The sequence below is a fragment of the Pseudopodoces humilis genome, chromosome 18 (genome assembly GCF_049639895.1).
Source record: "Pseudopodoces humilis isolate 2021_Gansu_Grassland_sample_001 chromosome 18, ASM4963989v1, whole genome shotgun sequence".
Classification (NCBI taxonomy): Eukaryota; Metazoa; Chordata; class Aves; order Passeriformes; family Paridae; genus Pseudopodoces; species Pseudopodoces humilis.
The window spans coordinates 1,645,317-1,671,316 of NC_142217.1; the positions used below are offsets into that span (position 1 = coordinate 1,645,317).

Genomic DNA, 26,000 nt, shown 5'->3' on the forward strand with positions numbered 1-26,000 from the left:
TGTGGGATGACCTTCAGCCAGAGGTCCCAACTCATCATCCACCAGATGATCCACACTGGGGAGAGGCCCTACGAGTGTCCTGAGTGTGGGAAGAGGTTTCAGACCAGCTCTAATCTCCTCAGGCACCAGCGGATTCACACGGATGAGAGGCCCTTCCGCTGCCCTGACTGTGGGGAGGGCTTCAAGCAAAATTCCCACCTCATCAGGCACCAGCGCATCCACACTGGGGAGAGGCCCTACGAGTGTCCCCAGTGTGGTAAGAGCTTCTCCAGGAGCTCTCACTTGACCCAACACCAACGGAGGCACCAGTAAGGGAAGCCCTGCGAATGTCCCAAGTGCAGGAAGAGCTTTGTGTGCTGCCCCAGCTCCATCCCCCATCAGAGGACCCACATGGGGCCGAGCTCTGATGACCCACGTCCCCAGTGATCTGTGTTGGGAACACACTGGGCTGGTGATCATTTTATTTCGTTCTGATTATCTTTTAATTCATCTTCATCCCTTTAAAACAGACAGAATTGGGGTAAAAGTCTACAAATTCATCAAAGGCATCTAGAGCCTTACATTTTACTAGTGCTTCAAGGTAATCTGGTATTCAGGGAAATACTTGGGTGTTGTGGAGCTATTTGGTGGAGTTTTCTCCATTTTTTGGCACTCAAAGCAACGAGAGTTTGATCTGTCACCTCAAAACCACTCAATGCCACTGAAAACTGCACAGTCCCACTCAAAACAATTGGATTCCACAGCCCCTCAGGGTGTGATGCGTCAAGTTTTAGCTTTCATATTTTTCATATTCTGTGCTGCCTAGGTTTGTAGTTTTGAACTTCCTATTAAGTGTTAGTGAGCTCTCTTCACAGAGTAGGTAGACAAAACTATTCCTTTTCTAGCTTGATACCAAGGACAATTATGACAAGTTCCAGGCCCAAAAGCATGAACAAGTGTGGACTGAAGAGAGAAAACAAGGATGGGACTTTGTCACCTGAAGCTGTAATTGGACAATGAACCCAAATATGAAGATGGACCTGAATGTCTAAATATGTGAGACCTCGTGATGAGTTGGTTGGGGTTTTTTTTTACCATTTTTGCTCCATTTTGGGTGTAGCCCTGTCCAGGTTCTTGTACTGCCCAACGTGTATCCTTTAAAGACCTTTTAATAAACTTTATTCTTAACTCTGTCCAGCCTCTGTTCTAGGTCAGCCTTCTGAAGGCATCAGGTGGAATGGGGTTGGAAGGGGATTGGGTGAAGTGGGATGCAGATCAGGAGGGGTGAGATGGGCATTGGGTGGGGCAGGATGGGTGGGATGGAGTTCGGGAGGTGTGAAATGGGGGAAATTGGGCTTGGGAATGGGGTCTTGATGTCCAGCAGGGATCAGATAGGTTGGGGTTGGGATTGGGGAGGTGGGGTGGGGTCTGCAATGAGACAGTCAAAGTTTGGGGATGATGAATGGAGGGCGTGTCTATTACTGAGTGAGTTTTTGGATATTCCACATTCATGAAGAGATTTTGGGGTATCTCATGTTTCTGAGTTGGTTTTGGGGCACTCCCCAGCTCTTGGGGGATTCCTGAGAGCAGCTCCATGGAGCCCCATTGCCAGGGGTGGTTGCCATGGGCACGAGCTCAGAGCTGTAGCCAGAGTGCGTTGCCTCAGCGCTGGAGAGCAGAGAAATGATGAATGGCCCCAGACATCTCCAGGGTGTGTTTGGGGGCAGAGTAAGTTCTGCCTAGGTGGGGCGGTCACTGCCCCAGCCCAGCCACTGCAGCCTCTGCTCCAGCCCCAAAGTGGCTGCCAAGGCCCTGGCACCCCAAAAACCCCAGCTGGGAGAGGGAGCAGAGCAGGTGAGGCTGTGACATGGGTGTGACACTGACATGTGCCATGGCCCTGGAGCTCACAGCAGCTGAGATGGCGCTGGATCCAAGGCTGACTGTGCATCTCTGTCCCTCTCTCTCTTCTCCTGACTTCCAGTTTTCAAAATCTGGATAACTTGAAGTTGGATGGGTTGGATGAGTTGGCTCAGTCTGTGCTTAGTGAAGTGATTTCCTCTAATTGCATGCAGATTGATGATTTCCTGAGTACCTCATTCTCTAAAGTTTGCAGCTGAAAGTTTATTCCCATCTTCCTGAGAAGTTTGTTGTTTTCTCCCATGCACTGCCCGAGGGGATCGAGGTACCTCAGGTCCCTTTCCAGCAGGGCCCGAGCGAGCTTGGGGCACAGCACAGGGAACTGCAATGCTGAGCCAGCCCTGGCTGGGTTGGAGGAAGCAGAAAGGCCAAGCCCTGAGCCCAGGCCTGGCACAGCAGGGCCTGTCCCTCACGGGTGGCTCGGGGCTCTTTGTGGGGCAGTGGGATGTGAGGGGCAGCAAGGACAAATGCCATAAACCTGCAAGCCCTGCCAGCCTCCTCAGGGAGGGCCGAGGGAGGAGCAAAGACCTTCCTGGTGCTGTGCCCTGGGCCAGGAGGGATTGTGCCAGTGGAGTTGACCCTAAATTTCTTCTCCCAGGCAGCTTTAGGACATAGAACGTGGAGAAGCCAGAGCCAACTCTCAGCTTTCCGCAGTCCTCCAGTAGAATCCTGTGTGAGGAGCAGCCTGGGAGCAGGGTTTGTGTGTCAGGGGAGGGGAATTCAGAGCCCTTTTCTCCCCCATGGCCTGAGGGTCTGCATTTTCAATGGCCCTGCAGCTGCCAAAGGGGCCTTTTTCACCCAGCTGAGAACAGTTCTGCTGATGGCCTGTCCTAAACCTGTTTTTCCTGCAAATGTGCCGATGAAGCCTCATTTTTTAGAGCCCCAGGTCTTGTGTGCATGCAGGTGTCTCAACAGAAGGATGGAACAACTCTGCCAGGTAGGAGTTCTCTTTTTCGTGGTGGTTTTTATTTTTTTTTAAATTAACTGCCCCTGTGAGCTGTGGGCAGAGCTCTGTAACTGTGTGTGACACTTGTCTGTGGCACTGTGGGGGTGGCCAAGGGGACCTTCCCTGAGCTGTCTGCAGAGGAATCCACAGCAGCCCAGGCCGGGGGTGCTCAGTGGCCGCTCAGTTCCGCTGACTGGACGCGGCTCTGGACGCTTCCCTTGGAGCGTCTCCAGGGAGGGAACGCTGGGGCTGCTGTCCCGGCTGTGGTGTCACTGCCAGGGGAACACTGGGGCTGCTGTCCCGGCTGTGGTGTCACTGCCAGGGGAACGCTGGGGCTGCTGTCCCGGCTGTGGTGTCACTGCCAGGGGAACGCTGGGGCTGCTGCCCCGCTCCTGCCCCACCCCATCAGCTCTGCCAGCGCCTCCAGGGGACACAAAGGCTGAGCCAAAGGCTGAGAGTTGCACAAGGGGCTGAGCTGGGATCTGGAACCCTTTGGGATCATGGAGTCCAGCCCCTGGCCCTGCACAGACACCCCAACAATTGCAGCCTGTGCATCCCTGGCAACGCTGGCCAAAGGCTCCTGGAGCTGCGGCAGCCTCGGGGCCGTGCCCATTCCCTGGGGAGCCTGGGCAGTGCCCCAGCCCCCTGTGGGGGAAGAAGCTTTTGCTGATCTCCAGCCCAGCCCTGCCCTGGCCCAGCTCCAGCCGTTCCCTCGGCTCCTGTCCCTGCTCACCTGGGCAGAGATCAGAGCTTGCCCAGAGTTATGCCAAAGTTAGAGCTCTGTGGGAAGTCTCTATCCATCCCTATCCTTTTAATATATCTATACGTGGGGCTGCAGTGTGATGGAGACTGTGATGGGCTGGGAACTCACTGGGGGAAAGGAGGGAGCAGTTGGAAAGTAAAAGGCAGGTGTGGGGACACAACTGTTCAGAGAAGGGCTGAGCTACAGCTTGAGCAAGCTGAAAAATGACATTTGGGGTCATCCCAGATTGATTTCATTTCAGAAGTTATGGAACAAGTTTAATTTTTGGGGGGTGTCATGTTTTCCCTTGGAGGTGGACACTGTGCAGACTTGAGCTGCATTGCCAAAATGCTCAAGTCTCTGCTGCAGGTCACACCGTTTCTTCTTTGGCTGATCCCGGCCCGGTGCTGAGCCCAGCAGAGCCCTGGCAGAGCCCAGAGCAGCCTCAGCATCCGCAGAGCCCGGCTGCAAGGAGAGAAACCAGAAACCGCCCGTCAGCTGAAGGCTCCTGTCCCCTTGTCCCAGCCAGCCGCGGTGCCCAGGCCATGCTGGCCGTGCTCAGAGCTGGGCCCAAAGCTGCCCATCACTGCTGCCTTTGGGAGCAGAGCAGGAGGGCAGGACATGTGCCCAGCCTGCAGCCAGCCACGGCAGATCCAGCCCCTCAGCAGCTGCCCAGAGCGGGATGCTCCTGTGCCCGCTGCCATCTCCCAAAAGCTCTTGTCCCACCCATGCCAAGGAGATGAGGACCCACCTCACACCATCCGCTGCCAGAAGAAAAGCTGGTCCCAAACGATGTCCTCAGTCTTCTCCAAGGGCACGGCCCATCCACGCCACAGCTGGTCCCAAGCACTTCCTGATCCAGACTGGACCCCACCTAGAACGCTTCCTTTAGAAAAACAAACAACAAATTAATGAAAATAGATTACAGACAAAAAGGGGAAACGAGAAAAATGGTAAAAAATCTTATCTCTGTCAGGAGCTTGAGGAAGGCCCAACCCCTACATTCTAGGGAAAAACCCACCCACGGGTGAGGGAAGCCCATGCTTTCTCCCTTTCCCCCTGCACTGTCCCCCAAAATCACGGTGATCCCAAAGCAAAGCAGGGGAGTGGAGCAGCCCAAGCCCTTCCTTGCCTGCACAGCAAAGCAGCCGTGCTCAGGTTCTGGAGTCCCACCTGTGCTCCTGCCATGGGGGTTTGTTTGTGTCGGGCTGGCTGCCCCGGCCCCAGCCCGGGGCACGGTGGGTGCTGGGGGCTGTTGGCAGGGCCAGGATCCCACTCCCATTTCGTAACCACCCCAGCCCACGTCCCCAGCCCTGCCAAAAACCAGCTGGGCAGCCACTGAGGAATCAGTTGCATCTGCCCCAGCAAAGGGGAAACCTTTGGTTCCCGGACAATGCACAAACCTGGGAGCATCCCCCTGGGTCTGGACTTACCTGAAAATTCTCTGTGGAGCCTGGCTTTGAAGAAGGTGCCAGAATCAAAGTCCATCATCGCCAGCTCCTGCTGGCCAGGTGGAGGAAGAGGTTGTCATCCTTGCTGCTGTCCTCCATGTCTCCAGCAGCAGCAGCAGCAGCCCCACCTGGTCCAGCTTCTCCAGGGGCTCCTTCTTCCCTGGGGTGACACCAGGCTGTCAGGGTTCTGCCCAGGGCCCGGCTGTCAGTGAAGCAGGACAAGCAAAACCAGCTCAGATGGTGCCCACCAGTGCTGGGCAGAGCAGCTCAGCTCCAGCACAAGGGCTGTGTGTTCCCATTTGATGAGCCCAGTGCAGTGACACAGGCAGGACAAAAAAGTCTGGGTTTCTTTGCTGCAGATTGCCAGGGCATGTGTGGAGCTGTAACTTACCAGGTCCCTGCATCACTGTGCCTGTGGCTCTCTCCCTTCTTCTAGGGCTGATGAATATCCTGCACCCAGGGATCACAGGACAGGTCTTCTAATGAGGGCCTGTCCAAGGAGTTCAGGGATAAACACCACCTGATCAGAACTTGGCAGTCTGGGGAGAGAAACCACAAACCACTGGTCAGTTGGAGAAGGCTCCTGTCTGCTTTACCCCACTATTCTCGTGCCCAGGCCACGCTGGATGTGCTCAGAGCTGGGCCTAAACTTTCCCATCAATTCTTTGTTTTGGGGGAGAGCAGGAGAGCAGGACATGTGCCACCTCCTCAGCAGCTGCCAGAGCGGGATGCTCACGAGCCCGCTGCTGTCTCCCAACACTGGTGTTCCCCCCGTGCCCAGAGATGAGGATCCACCTTGGGAGAGCCGTTGTGGCAGCGGGAGCTGGCCCCATCTGATGTTCCTGCCCCTCCTGAAAGGGTGCTCCCCGCAGACCATCTCGTGCAGCAGGATGCCCAGGGTCCAGACGGTCGCTGCCTCGCCATGGTACCACCCAAAGTCGTTCCATTCCGGGGGGCTGTATGACGGTGTTCCTATGGAATATGGATGGAGCTCATCAGGGGGATGCTGCTGCTCCCAGAGCCTGACCCCAGCATCCCTGGGCATGTGGGGGCTGCCCCAGTGGCACATGGGATGACCTGCTGCCCTCTCGCCAGCACCTGGGACTTGGGTACAAATCCGTGGCTGGAAAAGAAGCCACTGGTGTTGGAAGAGGGCAGCGGAAACCCTGGCAAGGCCTGACCATGACACACAAAGGGAAATACCCACTCAGTGCTGGGGAAAAACCACACCCACATCCTCCCTGCTGGCATTGCCCAAAAAATATCTTGAACCAAAGCAAACCAGGTGAGCAGAGCAGTCCAAGCCCATTCTCACCTGCACACCAAACCAGCTGGTGCACAGGTTCTGGCTCCCCCTCTCTGCTACCCCCACCCATGGGGGATTTTGTCAGGCTGGCTGCCACAGCCCCAGTCCTGGGAGAATCCCTGCTGCCACACCCAGGTTGGGCCAGGAGATGCCAGGACCGGGAGCCTGCCCCTGTGTGGGCTCACCTGCAAATTGAGTGTAGGCTGTCTCCTGAAGGTAGGTGCCACAGCCGAAGTCTATCAGTTTTGCCTCACCGGTGTCCAGGTCTACCAAGATGTTCTCCGGTTTGATATCTCTGTGCAGGACCCCGCAGCTGGTGCAGTGCCGCACGGCCGCCAGCACCTGCTGGAACAGCTCCCGCGCCTCTTCCTCGGACAGGAACCTCCGTGCCCGAATGAAGCGCCGCAGGTCCTGACACCGCTCCGGGCGCTCCAGCACCATCACGATGGCGTTGGGGAGCTCAAGCCATTCCAGCAGCTGCACCACACCGGGGAAGCCTGTGGACACCTTGTCCAGCAGCACTATCTCCAGTGGTGCGCTGGTGCCGTCGGGCTGCGGGAGGAGCACGGTGCCGTCAGTGGGGCTGAGGCCGTGCCAGGGCTCGGGAAGCCCTCAGCCAGCCCGGGATGCTCTGTGCCCTCCGCTGGCCCCATGCCCGCTCTCCCTCCAGGTGTCCTGGTGGCTCCCACCCTGCCGGGCCCCGGCTCATCCCCGCCCGGCACGCCCCGGCTTCTGCCGCTGGCCCCGCTCACTCACCAGCTCGCCCCAGTGCCGGACGCGGTTCCGTGGCACCTTTTTGATGGCCACCTGTAAGCCAAAGGGAACAGCGAATTCAGCTCACCGCCCACCGTGTCCAGCCCCATCCTACTCCTCCGCCCCCTTCTCCTCCTCCGCCCCCTCCTCCTCCTCCGCCCGCCGCCGGCCCCTCTGCTCACCGGGAGTCCGTCCGAGAGTCGCGTGGCTGCAAAAACTCTGCCAAAGCCGCCGCGCCCCAGCAGTGAACCCACTCGGTACCGCTGCTGCAGGGCCTCCTGCGCCTTCCCTGGGGAAGAGACGCGGCCGTCAGTGCTCGGCCCGGGGCCAGGAACGGCCCCCGAGCGCTCCCCGACCTCCCCGGGCCGGGCATCCGCAGGCGTTCCCTCATTGGAACGCGACAGCGGCGGAGCTCGGGCCGGGGAAGCCGCAGCGGAGGCGGCGGGAGGGGGCGCACCGCCTGTGCCCTCCGGGGGCCCCGGGAGGGGCTGGAGCGGGGGCCGCGGTCGAAGGCGGGGGCGGGGTCCGGGTCGGGGTCGGGGTCGGGGCCGGGCCAGGCGGAGCCAAAGGGCAGCGATACCGCCCCAGCCCCAGGCAATGATGCCCGCCCAGCAGCGCCAGCGCCAGCACAGCCAGAGCTGGGCGGAGGCGAGACCGCGGAGGGACGGCCAGGGACGGGGCCGGGGACGGGGACGGGGCCGGGGCAGCCCCGCCCGGGGCCGGGGGCGGACCGGGGGCATGGCCCGGGTGGGCACGGGGAGAGGGAACCTGGAAGAGGAGGGGACACCGGGAAAGGGCGACGGGGATGGGGTGCGGGACAGTGGGAGAGGGAGAGGAAAATCGACGGAGTCAAGAAATTCGCTTTTTGTCTCCTTCCACTGCTGCTGCTGCCGCCGCTGCCGCCGCTGCCGCTGCAACTGAAGCACCGGGACCGTTTGTCCCCGTGTCCGTTTGTCCGTTGCCCGCTCGGCCCCGCCCCGAGCCCCGCGCTCCCCGGGCAGCCCCTGAGCCTGGCCAAACACGGGAACTTTGCCCTGTTGAGCCAAGAGCCAGAGTCTGGACTCCTGCACAGGGGCACAGCAATGCCCTTGGCTGCTGCTGTGCCTTGTCCCTGCTGAGGGTCAGACACCGTCTGAGCACATTCCCTGAATGCAGAATTTGTACCTGAGCCAAGCACTGCACTTGTGTCTCCAGCATTGCTTTCCAAGTAAAACAAGGGAAGGCAAACTGGGTATAGCTCACGGTATTTTACAGTGTCTAAAACTTGCCAAGTCTCAGATCTTACAGGTGAGAGCCATTTGGAATGAATGGGATGGAGAAACAGTGCAAGATGGAAAAGGGAAGCATAAAAATAAATAGAGAAAAATAGAGGAAAACATATTGGTTGTTTCTTTTGATTTTATTTTCATTTCTTAAAAAAGCTGTTTCAATTTTCCCAGAATCTTCTCCCCAGTCCCGTCTGTTCTTTCCAAAAACCTGTCCTGGAGAACAAGGCGCAGCTCCTGTCACAAGATGTGCCCCCAGCTGCAGCTTCTCTTGGCTTCCCACACTGTGAATGCAGCACAACTCTTGCAGCAAAGCAGGACAAATATTTGAAGAACCTGACAACTTGTTCTTTCTTTTCCTTGTGCACTGGGGAGTTGTGCCATTGGTAAGGTTTTCATTGTTCCTCTTCTAGCCAAAGAAAACATGATGGGCTACCAGGAATTGTTGGGGAATACAAGCCTGGCTGAATGTGGAGAAAGAATCTGCAGAGCCTGCAGCCAGCAGTGGAGAGCTCATCATTCCAACAGCCCCATGGACATCTTGAAAGTGATCTGGAACATGAAGATGGGCTGACAGAGGGAGTTTGTTTCTGTGTTCAGTTGAGATGATTCTACATCTCTTGCACTGGGAGAAATCAAGAGCACAATCAGTTGATGATAAGCACCAGAACATGATAAGCTGGACCTCTCAGTGGATGAGAGAAAGAATGTGAAAAGGAGAAATGCAGGGAATGACTTGGTGAACTTTGTGTGTAAGAAGGGTCATTTTTTCCTAATAATTCCCAATTAATTCCCTTTGCTTTTATCCTTTTAACAAGGCCAATTGTATCTCAGATTCCCCAGGAAATGAGAACCCTGAGCTTGTGGAGCTGCCTGAAAGGTGCCCTGTTCCTTTTTCTTCTGCTGCTCAGAAGAAACAATGAAGTGAGTTGGGAAGTTCTGTTTTTCTCCTGTTCCTGGTGGATTTTTTCATTTTATTTGCCACTGCAGAGGCAATTTCTGTGATGGCCTCTGTCAGTTGATTCTATTTCAGCAGCAGCAGCAGCAACAGGGCTGTGTTTGAGCGCTGCAAATGTGACCTGTGTGGCTTTAATTCCCCTCGACTTAGTGCTGAGGGAGTTGGGAGCATTTTGATCTCTCCTGATCATGATGCCTGAAACAAAAATCCTGAGTTCCCTGTGACCAAAGCACAGTGGGCAGCACTGATTGAAAGAGGCAATTGCAGTTGTACTGCTAAAATTCAAGTGGCAAGCAGAAGAAGGGCAAGAGCAGCCGGGATCTACAATTGCAAAGACAAATGTAGATTAAATAATTTTGTGGAACTTTTCTGCAATTTTGTGGTATTTTTCTTGAATTTTATGGAATTTTTGTGGATTTTATGGAAATTTGAGGAGATTTTGTGGGATGTTTCTAGAATTTGGTGGGGTTTTGAGAAGATTTAGGGAATTTTGTGGGATTTTTCTGCAATTTTCTGGGATTTTTCTTAGACTTTCTGAGATTTTACTTAGACTTTCTGAGATTTTTCTTAGATTTTGTGGAAATTTGTGGAGATTTTGAGAGATATTTCTGTAATCCGCTGGGGTTTTGAGAAGATTAAGGCAGTTTTGGGAAATTTTTCTGGAATTTTGAGGGGTTTTGAGGAGACAAGAAGAATTTAGTGAGGGATTTTTCTTAGATTTTGTGGAAATTTGTTGAGGTTTTGTGGAATTTCACTGTAATTTTCTGGAATTTTGAGAAAATCGATAGACTTTTGTGTGATTTTTCTGGAATTTTGTGGGATATTTCTTGAATTTTGTGGGATTTTGAAGAGATTTTGTGGGATGTTTCTGGAATTTTGTGGGATTTAGAAGAGACTTGAAGAATTTTGAGGTATTTTCTTAGATTTTGTGGAGATTTGTCAAGATTTTGTGGGATGTTTCTGGAATTCCGTGGAGTTTTGAGAAAATTTCCGTAATTTTGTGGGATTTTTCTGGAATTTTGTGGGATTTTTCTTGATTTTTGTGGGATATTAAGGAGATTTTGTGAGATGTTTCTGGAATTTGGTAGGGTTTTCAGAAGATTTAGGGTTTTTTAAAATTTTTTGCAATTTCGTGGGATTTTTTTTCAATTTTGTGGGATTTTGCAAAAGTTTAAATAATTTTGTGGGATTTTTCTGCAATTGTGTGGGATTTTTCTGCAATTTTGTAGGATATTGTTGAGATTTTGTGGAATTTTGTGGAGATTTGGTGGGATGTTTGTGGAATTTGGTGGGGTTTTGAGAAGATTTCTTGAATTTTGTGGGATTATTTTGCAATTTTTTGGGATTTTTCTTGAATTTTGTAGGATATTCAGGAGATTTTGTGAGACGTTTCTGGAATTTGTTAGGGTTTTGGGATGATTTCAGGGTTTTTGTTTTTGCAATTTCCTGTGATTTTTTTTTTTAGTTTTATGGGATTTTGCAAAAGTTTAAATAATTTTGTGGGATTTTTCTGGAATTTTGTGGGAATTTTGAGGAGACATGAAGAATTTTGAGGGATTTTTCTTCGAATTTGTGGAAATTTGTGGAGATTTGGTGGGATGTTTCTGGAATTTGGTAGGGTTTTGAGAATATGTAGGGATTTGTGTCCTATTTTTCTGCAATTTGGTGGGATTTTTCTGGAATTTTGTGGGATTTTGTGGAGACTTGAAGAATTGTGAGGGATTTTTCTTTTCTTCTTTGGAATTTTGTGGGCATTTTCTGGGATGTTTCTGGAGTTTGGTAGGGGTGTTTTTGTACTGTTGTGGAATTTTCTGGTATTTTGTGGGATTTTGATGAGACTTTATCATGGGGTGACTTTACCTTTAAGGTGGTTTTAGGAGCTAAGGAAGTTGAAGTTGCTGGGAACTGATGGGAGCCTTTTCTCCTGACCAATTATCAGTCATTACTGGGAATTGACAGCAGTTTTGACCATTGAAAAGTGGGATCAACTTGTGAACCCTACCTTAAGATGTAAAGCCAGAGCACTCTTGTCTCTCTTTGTTTCCTGGCTGTGAAAGGTAACAGAGCTCCAGGCCTCCCGTTCCCTGCCCAGGCCATGCGGCCGGGCGGGGGCTGGGCTGGGCCTGCCGCGGCTCCCGGCCGGGAGATGGGGCCTGCGGGGCTTGCCCCGGGCTCTGGCCGGGCCAGGCCGGTCCCTGGCTCGGCTGCAGTGATGGAGTTCACCGGGGACTGCCGAGTAAAGAAGGAGAAAAAGCTCTGGACCTGCGGCGGGCTAAAGCGGCGACTACACTCTCCAGAGCAGCCATGAAGAATCTTCTATCGAAGACAGCTCCAGCTGCTGCTCTGGCAGAGATCACAGAACCATCTACAAAGCCTGGGCAAGATTTTAACCCTTTCATTACCCAGATGAGACTTGCAGATTAATCCTTTTATCCAGAGAGAGAAAAAGAGAGTGATCAACATGTAAAGAGACTTTATAAAACTATCAGAGACAGTAAAGAAAAGAAGCTTCAGAAAAGGTAGAGAATAAGGAGATGCTTTGTAAGCTGAAATATCTTTCTGTTAAAGCTATGGAGATGGACAATAGTGTTCTGAAAAAACACCTTTAATTCATGACAGAGTATATTGGGAGGAATGGAGTGTTCAAAGTGTGGATTTTGAGCAAAAAGTAGAGTAATTGTGATACAGTGAGGTGCTGGAATAGAGGGGGGGAGAAATAATAGTTGAAGATTTGGGGCCGCTTGAGGCAAGGAGAAAACTTCTGTTTCCAGGGAAGCTCACAGAGACAGATGAAGAGAACTTTTGCCTTTGGATAACTCATCCTTAAAAATGACATCCCTAGACTCATTGATCCATACACACCTCAGAGTGATGTGAAATGGGAGGAGTGAACTGATGACAGATTTCCGGGCAGCTGGCATCAGAAAAATAGAAAGCTGTAACAGAAATAGCTTTCTTGCAAGAAACTCCATAGATTAGCAGAAGCAGACTTCTGTTTCTCTACAAAGGCTGATAAAAAGACTCTAGCAGGAATTGGGACTGTTTTAAACATCAAAGTTCCAAAGTTTTTTGTCTCTATGTTGTCATGTGAACAAGGGAATGGTTGGATAGTGTGGGATAAAGGGGTTTTTCTGGAGGTTTATTCTGGTGTTCTTATTCTTGTAGTTTTGTTAATAAACTTTCTTTATTCCTTTTAAGTTTTCAGCCTGTTTTTTCTTTTGTTCTAATCCATATCTGACAGCAAGAAATAGTAAGTTTTCTAGTCATTTTTTTAGTTACTGCTTTAAAACCACGACAAGCCCCAAAGGCCCGAGAGGGTGATGAAAGTGCTGGTGCTGTGTCTGTGCTGCTGAGCTGGGCCGGGCTCCTGGCCCAGAGGCAGCTCCTGGCAAGGGCAGCGCTGCAGAGAGACAGCTCTGGCCAGGAGCAGCTCCTGAGCACAGCCCAGCAGGGCTGGGGCCCTGCCAGGGCAGCTCAGGGACACGAGCAGGCCCAGACAGAGCTGCCAGGGGCTCAGCACTGGCAGGGGCTGTGGGATGTGCCAGAGGGGGCTGTGTCACAGCAGCACCTCTGTGGCTGTGTCCTGGAGCCCCAGAGCAGCTGGGATGTCAGAAAGGGGCTGTGTGACAGCTCCGAGTGGGTTGTGTGAGGTCACAGATGGGGCTGTGACATGACAGAGTTTGTTGTGTGAGGTCACTGAGCAGCTACGGCATCATAGAGGGTGACATCAGAAATCAGGGTGTGATGTCACAGTGTGGGCTGGGTGATATCACAGTGGGTTGTGGCATCACAGACATGACTATGACATCAGAGGTTGCATGCACATCACAGAGGGGATTCTGACATCACAGAGTTGCTGTATGACATCACAGAGCCACCAGAGGATGGACTGTGACATCACTGGTTGGTTGTGAGACATCACACAACAGGCTGTGAAGTCACATGGTGGTGATGTGACATCCCAGAGTGGGCTGTGATGTCACACAGCAATCGCAGAGGGTGGCTCTGTGACATCAGACAGCAGGCTGTGACATCACAGAGAAGCTGTGTGACATCACCATGTTCCCTGTGACATCACAGAGGAGAGTGTGTGATGTCAGAGAGAAGGCTGTGACATCAGAGAGTGACTTCTGCCATCTCAGAGGAGCTGGGGCATCACAGAACGACTCTGGGACCTGCCAAGTGCTGTGGGGCCTGGGACAGCAGGACAAGGGCCCCCTGACAGCGTCCCTGTGTCCCCCAGGGCCAGAGCCTGGGCCAGGGCTCCTTCACCCCGTCACCAACGAGGGCTTGAGAGCGCTTAAAAAATCCCCAGCAAGGGAGCAGCAAAAACCAGATTTAATATTAAGCACCAGCAGCACAAAGTTCCTTGGCAAGAGCCACTGTGCTCCTGACTGGACACTTCAGGCACAGCAAGGAAACAAAGCAACAACAAAACCAAACAAAATCCAGGCAACTAAAGCAGAAATGAATCCAGAACTGTCCTTTTGTGTGTGTGTGTGGGTGTGGGTGTGTGTGTGGGTATGTGTGTTTGTGTGTGTGTGACAAAGGAGAGTGAGGGCAAGGATTAAAGGAATAGAGCCTAAAAGCTTAACAGAGCTCAATCTTAACAGGATTCACCTGTACCTTAATCTATACCTCAAATGTCACAATTTAGCAAAGGATCAGGATTTAACAGTAGTTAACCTAACTTATAACCTATGACTTTATGATTTAACAGTGGAATAACACAGAAAAATATTCAACTTAGCTTGTAACTTATATTGAACTTAACTTAAAAAAGAACAATACTGAGCACCATTGAACTTAGCTTGTACCTCATGACTTACCCTCACTCACAGGCCTGACTGACTCAGATCTCCAAGGCACTCCAGCCCCTCCGAGAGCAGCATTTCTGCCACATTTGCCAGGGCACAGCACTGGTGTGTGCACACAGACACAAAGAGGCAGTGCAAGGCAGCTGTGAGAAGTTCCCCTGCAGGGCAGGGAAATGCTCCCTGCCGATGCTTTGGCATCTCCCCAGCGGGCCAAGGGCTGAGCCTGCAGGAGTGGGGGGATCGGCCCAGGCTCCGTCGTTGTTCGGGGATGCCCCGAGTGCAGCAAACGGGAGAGTTCCCGGCTCACAGAGGCCCCACTCAGAGGGAGGTGGCTGGCCCAGGAGAGCTGCAAGGGGCTCCTTTTGGAGCGCTGTTTGTAGGGCCCCAAGAGAGGGGCTTCAGGCACAGCAATGTTTCATCCTGGCCGCACTTGGCATCAACAGCTTTCTTTGCAAGGCTGAGAACAGGGATGCTGTGCCACGGAGAGAACAGAAACAGTTCCCAGGGCTGCTCCTGAAGCAAGCAGGAGCTGCTTGGGCAGCAGCAGTGCCTGGGAGCAGACAGTGTTTCTGATGAGCTGCAGAGGAGCTGAGCCCAGGGGCTGTTGGCCAAGGCCCAGGCCCAAGGAGCATTTCTCAGCTGGCAGGGTGGCCTGAGAAGGGGAGGGGGGAATGCACCAGCACAGGGCCCATGGAACCAAGGGACCATTGGGACACTGCAGGGCCCAATGGAACCAAGCAGAACATTCTGACACAGTGTGGCTCCATGGAACCAAGGGCCCATTGTGACATTTTGGGACCTGTAGAACCACAGAGACCATGGTGACACTGCAGGGCCCAATGGAACCACGGGAACATGGATACAGGTCTGGCTTGGCCTGACAGGTGCAGCTGACCTGGGCATGTTGAGGGTCACTTCTCATCTGCTGCTGGAACACTGGGGCTGTGTGCTTTCCTTCCTGTGGAAAAGAATTGTCCTTCTTCTCTGGGCTCCCATGGCCAGAATTGGGATTTCACCTCCAAATTTCCTGATATCCAGGGACTGTTCCCATAGTAATATTTCCAGGACAAATCTGTCTGGCACTGGTCCAGGAGGGTCACCTCTCATCTATCCCCAAAACACTGGGGAAGGCTCTGTGTTCTCCTTCTCATGGGAAGGAGCTGTCCTTCTTCTGTAGGTGTCCATGGCCGAAATTTGGATTCCACCTCCAAAATTCCCTATACCCAAAGACTCCTCCCAGATGAAATCCGTCATTACTGGCAAATCTGGCTGGCCTTGGCCTAGTGAGGCTCTCACCTGCATTCCAAACCCTTGGGCTCTGTACTTTCCTTCCTATGGAAAAGAACTGTCCTTCTTGCCCAGGCGTCCACGGCCAATATTACGATTCTACCTCCAACATTGCCTGTTGTGAGAAACTGGAGGAGATTTTGTCTGGAAACATTTTGTGTGGGGTGGAGGAAGGGGCAGGTCCAGCCTTGCCCTGCCCTGGAACCCCAGCACTGCACTGCCCTGGAACCCCAATCCCCCCAGAGCCTCTATCCCAGCCCAGCAGTGTCTGCCAGTCCCTGGCACACCAAAGGCAATGCTCCACACTCACCTCTGGAGCCCCCAGCCCAGCTCCTGAGTGACCAAATGATGGGAAATCCCACCTGGGGAAAGGGCCCAGGAAGACCAAGGGGAACTTAAGGCTGACTACAAGGCAAGCACACATCTTGACCCTACCTCCTCTTGGAATTTCTATCTGAATGCTTCTGGAATCCAGGAGTTGGTATCTCTGTGTGTGTTTCTCTAAGGCTTTTTTGTCTTTCTTTCTTTTTGTGTTTTCTATTTCTGTCCTCTTGTGAATTTTGAGAAACTTAAAATGAACAGGCTTAGAGTTTGTGAAGTTGAATGGGCCAAGTTAATGCTTTGAGAAGTTTTTTGTTAATTGACTGTCATATTAAACCATTTGTCAAAGTTTCTCTGATTTTCTATAGTTACCAGTGAAGGCTGTTTTGTTGTTTTGAGCTCCTCAGAATCTCTTGCTGGTGTTTCTCCAGTGCATCCAACTCAGAAGACACAAAAAATTGTAATTCCTTTTAAATGTCTCCTTGAGAGAGTTGTCTGGGGGATGAGGGTCCTGCTTGGTGGCAGCCCTGCATTTCCCTCCTCCAGTCTTGGTCTCCAGCACAGCCTTGGAGGCTCTTTGGGCTCTGGACTTTTCCTGCAGCCACCAAGAGCGGCTTAGCCCTGCCTTTGGCACAGCCAGCCCTGGCCAGCACAGGCCATGCACAGCAATTCCTTGTCTGTGCCTGGCCTTGCTGCCAGCCCCGGCAGCGGCTCCGTGGCCCCTTTGTGCCCCGCTGGCCCAGCCATGGTGCCCCAGCCCCTGGGCAGGCCCAGCCCAGGGCAGGAGCATTGCGGGCATGGGCCCTGTGCCGTGGTGCCCACAGCAGCCCTGGGGCTCTGTGCCCCATGGCCTCCCTGCTGGGCAGCCTCTCCCAGCTCCTGCAGAGCCCGTGGCACCTGTGGGCCTGCACACACAGCCCTGCCCTGGGCTCTGCCAGGCTCTGGGCCAGCACAGAGGCCAGGCAGGGCTGGCCATGACCAGCAAAAGGCCCTGAGCCCCACAGGAGGATGGAGCTGGGCCACAGCCAAATTCAGCCAGGCCAAACCTGGGGTCAGCAGCCAGGGCTGCCAACACCTGGGGACAGAGCCTGGTGGTGACAAATGTCCTGGGTCCCCTCCCTGCGCTGCTCGTGCCACCAAGGGCACAGAGCAGCCTCCTCTCTTGGCCACTTGCCTGTTTTCAATCCCTTGCCCTGCAGGCGCTGTCCCTGCCCCACAAGGCCTGGGCTGAGTCCTGTCCCTGCACGCTCACACAGGCTGAGATGGACACTGCTGGTTTCTCTGGCAGGCTCTCTGAGCCCAGCCCAGCTCCCTCCAAGCTGTCCCAGCTGCCCTGAGCTCTCGGCAGCACCCAGGGCCTCTCCCCAGCGCAGCCCAGCTGGCTCTGGCCCCACAGCTCTGCTCAGGGCAGGCTGCTCTGGGCACTGCCCCACGGCCTCAGCCCCTCTGCAGGGCACAGCAGCAGCTGCAGCTCAGAGAGGCCTCAGCCCCAGCCATGGGGGAAGGTGCTTGGCCAAGGGAAAAGGAGGTTCCTTGGGTGCCCTGCTCCCCTCTCCCTGAGGTGCTGAGAGCTCTGCAGCCCCTCCTGCCATCCCATCTGCCCAGGTCAGCACAACAGCCCTGGCCTTGGAGCCCTCAGGAGCTGCTCCTGCTCCAGGCCCAGGGCCCATCCCAAAGCTGGGATAGCCAGAAAGCTGTGCCCATTTCTGCTCATTCCTGCTCTGATGAGGAGGGATCCTCAGCCACTTGGAGGTTGCTAATGCATTTTGATACTACAATTGCCTCTTCTTTCTTGGGCTCATGGAACCAAGAGGCCCTTGTGTCACTGCAGGACCTTGTGGAACCATTCAGAGCATTGTGACAGATCAGGACCTCGTGTCATGATGGGGCCATTGTGACACTGCGGGGCCCCATGGAACCAAGGAACCAGTGTTGCTCCACAGGGACTCATGGAATGAAGGAAACATGTTTGACACCATAGTGCCCCTTGGGACCAAGAGGCCATGGTGACACTGTGGAACCAAGGAGAGCATTGCTGCACTGTGAGACCTCATGGAACCAAGGATCCACTGTGACACTGCGGGGCCCAAGGATCCAAGGGACGTTGTGGCACCAAGAGCTCCCATGGAACCAAAGGGACATTGTGACCCTGGGAGGCCTCATGGAATCATGGAGACCATTGTGAACACTCTAGGGCCCCATGGAACCGTGGTGACACCAAGCTGGCTGGGAGTGTTGATGTGCTGCAGGGTAGGAGGGCTCTGCACAGGGACCTGGACAGGCTGGATCCAGGGCCCAAACCCAACAAGGTGAGGTTTAACAAGTCCAAGTTCCAGGTCCTGCACTTTGGCCACAACAACCCCTGCAGTGCTCCAGGCTGGGGACAGAGTGGCTGGACAGCAGCCAGGCAGAAAGGGGCCTGGGGCACTGATGGACAGCAGGCTGGGCATGAACCAGCAGTGTGCCCAGGTGGCCAAGAAGGCCAATGGCTCCTGGCCTGGATCAGGAATGGTGAGGCCAGCAGGAGCAGACCTTCAGTACCACCCCTGACTTTCCCCCAGCTCTGCACACAGACACTGCTGCTGCAGCTCCAGAGAAGGGAACAAAAGGGGGATCTCTGGAGAAAACTTTGCTGGGAAACCCTTTAGTTCCTTTAAAGCCACCATGAGCACAGCTCCTCATTGGCACAGTGTGTGGCCAAAGGGAAGATGGAGAGAGAAACAAAATGAGAAATGGCAGAAACAATTATATTTTATTTTGGACAAGACCTAAAAATTAAAACAAAGAAAACATCCAAAATGAGACCAACAAGAAGTATGAAAAATGAATTTTATTACAAGTGATTTGCAGAAATTGGCCAGCAGTTTAATATTTCTGAAACCATCCAGTCATCAGTGTCCACACTGCAGCCTTGAGCTCCTGGTTCCTCAGGCTGTAGATGAGGGGGTTCAGGGCTGGAGGCACCACTGAGTACAGAACTGACAGGGCCAGATCCAGGGATGGAGAGGAGATAGAGGGAGGCTTCAGGTGAGCAAACATGAGAGTGCTGATAAACAGGGAGAGCACGGCCAGGTGAGGGAGGCAGGTGGAAAAGGCTTTGTGCCGTCCCTGCTCAGAGGGGATCCTCAGCACAGCCCTGAAGATCTGCACATAGGAGAAAACAATGAACACAAAACAGCCAAGTACCAAACAGGCACTGACTGCAATGAGCCCAAGTTCTGAAGTGTAGGATTTGGAGCAGGAGAGCTTGAGGATGTGTGGGATTTCACAGAAGAACTGGCCCAGGGCATTGCCATGGCACAGGGGCAGGGAAAATGTATTGGCCATGTGCATCAGTGAATAGAGAAAGGCACTGGCCCAGGCAGCTGCTGCCATGTGGGCACAAGCTCTGCTGCCCAGGAGGGTCTCGTAGTGCAGGGGTTTGCAGATGGACACGTAGCAGTCGTAGCACATGATGGTCAGGAGGAAATACTCTGTTGCAGCACAGAAAACCAAAAAAAATACTTGTGCCTCACATCCTGCATAGGAGATGTCTCTGGTGTCCCAGAGGGAATTGTGCATGGCTTTGGGCACAGTGGTGCAGATGGAGCCCAGGTCAGTGAGGGCCAGGTTGAGCAAGAAGAAGAACATGGGGCTGTGCAGGTGGTGGCTGCAGGCTACGGCGCTGATGATGAGGCCGTTGCCCAGGAGGGCAGCCAGGGAGATGCCCAGGAAGAGGCAGAAGTGCAGGAGCTGCAGCTGCCGCGTGTCTGCCAATGCCAGCAGGAGGAAGTGGCTGATGGAGCTGCTGTTGGACATTTGCTGTGGCTGGACATTGGGTACTGCCTGGAGAAAAGGACCGTGAAGAGTTAGAGATGTCTATAATCAAAATCAAAGCCATTTCCCATTCTCCCTCTTCTGTAACACACACGGACACACTCTTGTGTTTAAGAGTTGTAAGGTTTTCTTTATAAGCTCCCGCATATCTCTCCTGGTATTCTTGGATATCAAACCCTCTGCATTTCTGCTGCCCCCATGAAGAACAGAGAAAGTTCTGTGAGACAAAGTAATGAGTGGAGAGTGAAGGGAGATGATCTATGGTTTGACCTGTTCAGAGTTTTTCGGGGCTTTAACCTTCCTCAAATGGAGGGTGATCACCTTCCCATGTTTCCCTATTAAAACAGCTAGATATTGCATAAAGCAGATGGATCCACCACAGCCCAGCTCCACGTTTGTATCCAAGGACTCACGTTCCTCATTTCACCAACCCAACAGCATTTTCAGAACACCTCTGCCTTTCCCTGTGTGTCTTTCAAATAACACAGAGATGCTCTAGGACAGGTTTGCATACTGGATTGAAGCTCCCAGCAGGGACTGAAATCTCAGGGAGACTTCCAAGTGTCCTTATGATGGCATTGGATGAAGGGAGATCCAGCTCCTTCCCTGGCTGCACTGCCAGCATTGCCCAGAGCCGGGCACTGGGGACAGCATCCCCCTGAGCCAGCCGTGCCCCCTGCCAGAGCCCCCAGTGCCGGGCAGCTGCTCCCAGCCCTGTGCTCTGCAGAGGGAACTGGGCCCGGGGCTGCAGAGCTGCCCCACGGCTCTGCTGCAGCTCTGCCTGCACAGGAGGGGCTTCACACCTGGGAGCCCGGCCCTGAGGGCAGAGGCTGGGCTGGGGGGACAGGAGGGAGGGGGCTTGTTCAGAGGGAGGGGCTGCACTGCAGGGGCTCCTACGGACATCTCTAAACTCTCTCTGCCACAGGATTTCTGAGCTTTTGTTTTCTCTCATTCCCTGATCTTCTCTCTGCTTCCTGGAGATTTTCCTCCTGCAGGTGTTTGCCTGTGCCTGATCTCTCCCTGCCAGCACCCACACACCCCCCAAATCTCTGTGCACTCTCCTTGGCCTGACAGAACCGTGCCTGTTTGCAGGGCTCTGGCTGGGGACAGGTTCTGTTTGCAGCTTGGAGAAAGGACAGCTCAGACTAAGCCTGATGGGTCCAGCAAAGGTGATGTTGGTGCTGTCCATGGGAAGAGCGGCTGAAGGCACATTAGGAATCTCCTGTGAACCTATTGATCACTAAAAGTAACAGTTTGTATGCCTCAGGCACTTGTCAGAATTCATAATATCTTGAATATTTATCCCCCCCCTCCTTGCCATTTTCTAATAGTAGGAAACTGAATACAAAGTCTTAGGAAATGTCCTCATTTTTATCAAAATCCTTGTCTTTCAAATATTCCATGACAGATCAGAAACCCTCAGCATGTCAGAACTTCATGAGCATTCACCTCCCTTACACCAGGAATACTCAGAGCTGTACTCAGAGAGTCTGTAGGCACTGGGATGTTCCAGCTTGAGGAGATGCCTCCAGGAGCTGCAGCTGCATTGTCCTGCAGCCAGAGGCTTCCTGTGTCAAGGGCTGGCAGTGATTCTGCCCCAGGCACTTCTCAGCACCTTCCCAGCCCTGACTGATTGAAGCTCTCTGTGCCTCTGGGCTGTGCCCAGGGTGGCTGCAGGCAGTGCCCCAGCCCTGCTGGGCTGGCAGAAGAGCTGCTCAGCAAGAGAAATGTGCTTTTGAAGCTCTTCTTGGTTTCCAGGAGCTGCCTCTGTGCCAGGAGCCTGGCCCAGCTCAGCAGCACAGACACAGCAGCAGGACTTTAATGAGCCTCTTGGGGCTTTGTGCTGAGGCCCTGAACATCAGTCCCTGAGAGGGAGGGGAAGAAACCTCTCAAGAACTCCAAGTCAGAATGGAACTCCAAAGTTTCTTTCACTTTTAATGGGTCCCACTGAGGGACGTGACTGAGAAAGTGTCCCCAGGCCCCAGGCAGAGCAGAGAACTGGAGGCACTGATGACAGCTGGGGACAAAGAGAAGCCAAGGCTTGGTGCCCTGGGCCACAGCAGCCAATGCTGTGCCAGCAAGGGCTGTGAGGAGACACCTTGTCCTGAGGCCCTGGGGCCTCCTGGCACAGCCCCAGCAAGGCCGGCCACTGTCACCCCCTTGGCCTGCCCTCAGCATCCCCCCTAGCCCACATGCCAGTGGCCTCAGGGATCTGCTGGAAGGAGTCCCTGGGGAGCCTTGCTCAGGAATGGCCCTGGGGGGCTCCTTCATGCTCCCAGGGACTGCAGCTTTTCCAAAGGACTTTGGCTTTTGCTTTGGAGTCTCTGAGAGCTTTGTGCAATCCTGGCCTCCAATTATCTGCTGTAATTAGTCCCTTGAGAGGCTTTGTCAGTAACAACACTCAGTGGGGCTCATTAATGCTTCAAGGTACTTCAGGTTCTTAAGGCACTTTCCTTTTTCCTTCCCACACTGAGTCTCTGAGAAGTTTGTGCAGTCATGGCCCCAATTATCTGCTTTAACGAGTCCCTTGGGAGCTTTGCATTGACACTCAGTGGGGCTCATCAATACTTTGAGATACTCAGGGCTTTTCAGCTACTTTGGATTTTCCTTCCCAAACTGAGTCTCTGGGAGGTTTCTGTGCAATCCTGGCCTTGAATTCTCTCCTCCAAGGAGTCCATGAGGAGCCTGTGCTGGGGATGAACCTCAGTGGGATCCATTAATGCCTCAAGAAACTTTGGGTGTTTCTTCTGACTTGGACTCCTGGAAAGGTTTGTGCAATCTCCTCTCAAGGCCCTGAGGTTCCAGGGCTCATCTCCAAATGCACCATGGGGCTCATTAGGATCAAGCAAGTCCTAACAAATCATGGCTGTGTTTTAATTTCCCTCTGGTCTGGTGCAGTTCTTAGGAAAGTTTCCTACAATAGTTATGGAGAAATAGTTCAAAGAGCTTCTAGGAAATACTTATTCCTATTATAAAGGTGTCTTTTATTCCTGTTCTCTTTAGAGCAGAGGTGATTGCAGCATTCAGTGACTGATATTGATCCAGGGTCTCTCCTAAGGAGGTCTGGCCAGGTCAGAGAAGCTGTGCCTTGAGGTCTGACCCAGTGGGGACAACCTTGCTCCACATTCCCCAGCCCCATCCTGTCTCTCCTCACTCACCTGGGACCTGCTTTGCTCAGAGAACTGACTGCACTCAGGCAAAGAGGGGTTTTCCTTCTTTTATTTTAGCAATCTAAAACTGCTGAGTTTCCCCATGGAAAACAGACACCCTCCTCAAGTGTGTGCCAAGGCCAAGGTGCCACCAAGGAGGTTCCCCTTCCCCAAGGCAGAACCACACAAGGAATGTTTCAGACACACAGGGAGTTCTACAATAAACACAACCCCAGAGTTGGCTGAAGGCAGAATTAGAGCAGCTGCTGAAGGACAGACAAGCTTTGAACTCCTTGCAGCTGAAAGCACCAAGTGGGTTGTTGGGAGGTGTGTGAGTGAGGCAAGAGTGAGGGAAGGGAAATGCAGAGAGCCCTGGAAGTTCTTCTGTGCAGACAGGCTGTGGGGAAGGGCACTGCAGAGCTGCCCTGGGCCAGCTGTGAGGGTGGATTATTATCCCAACCTGCACTGGGCCATTGCAAGGGGCTGTTGCCATGGACACTGCACTGACCCCACTGCTGGGTTTGGGTGCCACGGAAACCCCCATCAGATTTGGAAACTTAAATCAAGTTATTCCCAGAGGCTTGGCTTGTTAAGGTGTTCAGAATGTGAGTGAGCCCTGGGGCACTGAATTCCTGACCTGAAGAGCTGAAGGCTGAACAAGCCTCTGGGGAAGTAAAACTCTGCAGCAGCAGCCTCCAATTTGCTGAGGATGTCAGCAGCCCCCACTGAGGCCATCCCTGCCCAGAGACTATGGGGGAATGGGCAGACAAGGAGAGCGTCCCTGGGGCTGGGAAAGCAGAACTCAGAGGCACCAGGGGCTCCAGGTGGGAAATAGAGTGTGGAATGGGGCTGTGAAAGCCCTGCCTGGGCTGTGCCAAGCAGGACAGACAAGCCCTGACCCACATCCCACAAACAACTCTCTCCAGGAGACCTTTAAAAGAAATTACAATTGTTTGTGTCCTCTGAGTTGGATGCACTGGAGAAATACTGATAAGAGATCTTGAAGAGGTCAAAACCAGAAAACAGTCTTTACTGGTAACTTTAGAAAATCAGAGAAAGTTTGACAAATGGTTTAATACAACATTCAATCAACAAAAAACACTTCTCAAAGCATTAACTTGGCCCATTCAACTTCACAAACTACAAACCCATTCAATTTTAAGTGAATCAAAATTTGCAAGAGGACAGAAATAGAAGAAGACACAAAAAGAGAGAAAGACAAAGAAGATACAGAGAAGCACACACAACTACAAGCTACCAACTTCTGGATTCCAGCAATGTTCAGAGAGAAATCCCAAGAGGAGGTGGGGTCAAGATGTGTGTTTGCCTTGTGGTCAGCCTTAAATACCCCTTGGTCTTCCTGGGCCCTTCCCCCAGGTGGGATTTCCAATCATCTGGTCACTCAGGAGCTGGGCAGGGGGCTCCAGAGGTGGGTGTGGAGCATTGCCTTTGGTGTGCCAGGGACTGGCAGACACTGCTGGGCTGGGATAGAGGCTCTGGGGGGACTGGGGTTCCAGGGCAGTGCAGTCCTGGGGTTACAGGGCAGGGCAAGGCTGGACCTGCCTGTTCCTCCCCTTTGAAACACAAAATGTTTCCAGCCAACAATCTCCTCCAGTCTCTAACAACAGGCAAAGCTGGAGGTGGAATTCCAATTTTGGTCATGGGCACCTGGCTGAGAAGGACAATTCTTTCCCATAGGAAGGAAAGAGGCCCAGTGTTTGGAAAGCAGGTGAGAGCTGGACATCAGGAGGCCAAGGCCAGCCCGACTTGTCAGTAATGGCAGATTTTGTCTGGGAGCAGTCTTTGGATGTAGGGAACACTGGAGGTGGAATCCAAATTTTGGCCATGGATGCTTGGAGAAGCAGGACAATTTTTTCCCATAGGAAGGAATTCACAGTGTTTTATTGTTGTTTTTAAACAACAATTTAGTGTTTTAATAGTAGATGAGAAGAGACCCTCAACATGTCAAGGTCAGTTGGACCAGTCAGGAGGCCCCTGGGAGGCCAAACCAGCCAGACCTGTTCTGTGTTCCCTTGATTTTATGCAGCCCCATAGAGTCACAATGGACCCTTACTTCAATGGGGCCCTGCAGTGTCATAATGGTGCTGTGATTCCATGGGATCCAGCAGTGTCATAGTGGAGCACTGATTATAAGAAGACCTGCAGTGTCACAGAGGACTCTTGATTCCATGGAGTTGTCACAATGGCCTCAGGATCCATCAGGCCCTGCAGTGTCACAATGGTCCCAGTGGTTCCATGTGGCCTTGCAGTGTCACAATGGTCTCTGTGGTTCCACAGGCCCCTCAATGTCACATGACTCCTCTGTTCCATGAGGCCTGAAACGTCACAATGGACCTTGGCAGTTTGCAGTGTCACAAAGGTCTCCTTTGGCTCCACAGTGTCACAATGGACCACTGAGTACAGGAGGCCCCTCAATGTCACCCTGGACCTTTGGTTCCATGAAGCCCTGCAGTGTCACAAAGGACCACTGAGTACAGGAGACCCCTCAATGTCACCCTGGACCTTTGGTTCCATGAAGCCCTGCAGTGTCACAAAGGCCTCTTGGTTTCACGAGCCCCACAGTATCCCAATGGTCCTCTTGGTTCTGTGGGGACCACAATGGTCTCACTGGTTCCATGAGGCCCCACAGTGTCAGAATGTTTATTTCATAGTGCCCCCCAATGTCACAATGGTCCCTTGGTTCCATGGGCCCTGTGCTGGTGCATTCCCCCCTCCCCTTCTCAGGCCGCCCTGCCAGCTGAGAAATGCTCCTTGGGCCTGGGCCTTGGCCAACAGCCCCTGGGCTCAGCTCCTCTGCAGCTCATCAGAAACACTGTCTGCTCCCAGGCACTGCTGCTGCCCAAGCAGCTCCTGCTTGCTTCAGGAGCAGCCCTGGGAACTGTTTCTGTTCTCTCCGTGGCACAACATCCCTGTTCTCAGCCTTGCAAAGAAAGCTGTTGATGCCAAGTGCGGCCAGGATGAAACATTGCTGTGCCTGAAGCCCCTCTCTTGGGGCCCTACAAACAGCGCTCCAAAAGGAGCCCCTTGCAGCTCTCCTGGGCCAGCCACCTCCCTCGGAGTGGGGCCTCTGTGAGCCGGGAACTCTCCCGTTTGCTGCACTCGGGGCATCCCCAAACAATGACGGAGCCTGGGCCGATCCCCCCACTCCTGCAGGCTCAGCCCTTGGCCCGCTGGGGAGATGCCAAAGCATCCGCAGGGAGCATTTCCCTGCCCTGCAGGGGAATTTCTCACAGCTGCCTTGCACTGCCTCTTTGTGTCTGTGTGCACACTCC

At 53.1% G+C, this 26,000-nt stretch overlaps 4 protein-coding genes across 4 annotated transcripts in view; 1 reads left to right on the forward strand and 3 right to left on the reverse strand.

Moving 5' to 3' along the window:
- Positions 1–312, forward strand: part of LOC106629043 (uncharacterized) — a 32,859-nt gene extending 32,547 nt beyond the window's left edge. Inside the window, exon 4 of the mRNA XM_088063824.1 lies at positions 40–312. Within this exon, the coding sequence (XP_087919950.1) occupies positions 40–312 (273 nt within the window). The remainder of the gene's footprint in view (positions 1–39) is intronic.
- Positions 1–26,000, reverse strand: part of LOC148182897 (uncharacterized) — a 164,575-nt gene that overhangs the window by 59,035 nt on the left and 79,540 nt on the right. The window lies entirely within an intron of this gene.
- Positions 5,468–8,291, reverse strand: LOC148182899 (serine/threonine-protein kinase pim-1-like). The gene is made up of 6 exons (XM_088064237.1): positions 8,259–8,291; positions 7,277–8,128; positions 7,098–7,148; positions 6,527–6,893; positions 5,831–6,007; positions 5,468–5,574 (listed from the first exon to the last, which is right to left on the reverse strand). Exons 1-6 carry the CDS (start codon positions 8,289–8,291, stop codon positions 5,468–5,470), a joined length of 1,587 nt encoding a protein of 528 aa, XP_087920363.1.
- Positions 18,462–19,540, reverse strand: LOC148182900 (olfactory receptor 14J1-like). Its single transcript, XM_088063859.1, has one exon. It carries the CDS (start codon positions 19,538–19,540, stop codon positions 18,608–18,610), a length of 933 nt encoding a protein of 310 aa, XP_087919985.1. The 3' UTR covers positions 18,462–18,607.

What these genes read in the sequence shown, in the direction of transcription:
- LOC148182899 (XM_088064237.1), bottom strand. Translation starts at nt 8,291, where the DNA reads ATGCTGGAGACACAAGTGCAGTGCTTGGCTCAG. An exon ending in AAGTGCAGTGCTTGGCTCAG is followed by an intron (nt 8,129 to 8,258) that starts GTACAAATTCTG and finishes TTGGCTCAACAG; the next exon opens with GGCAAAGTTCCCGTGTTTGG. An exon ending in GACTCTCGGACGGACTCCCG is followed by an intron (nt 7,149 to 7,276) that starts GTGAGCAGAGGG and finishes TTTGGCTTACAG; the next exon opens with GTGGCCATCAAAAAGGTGCC.
- LOC148182900 (XM_088063859.1), bottom strand. Translation starts at nt 19,540, where the DNA reads ATGTCCAACAGCAGCTCCATCAGCCACTTCCTCCTGCTGGCATTGGCA.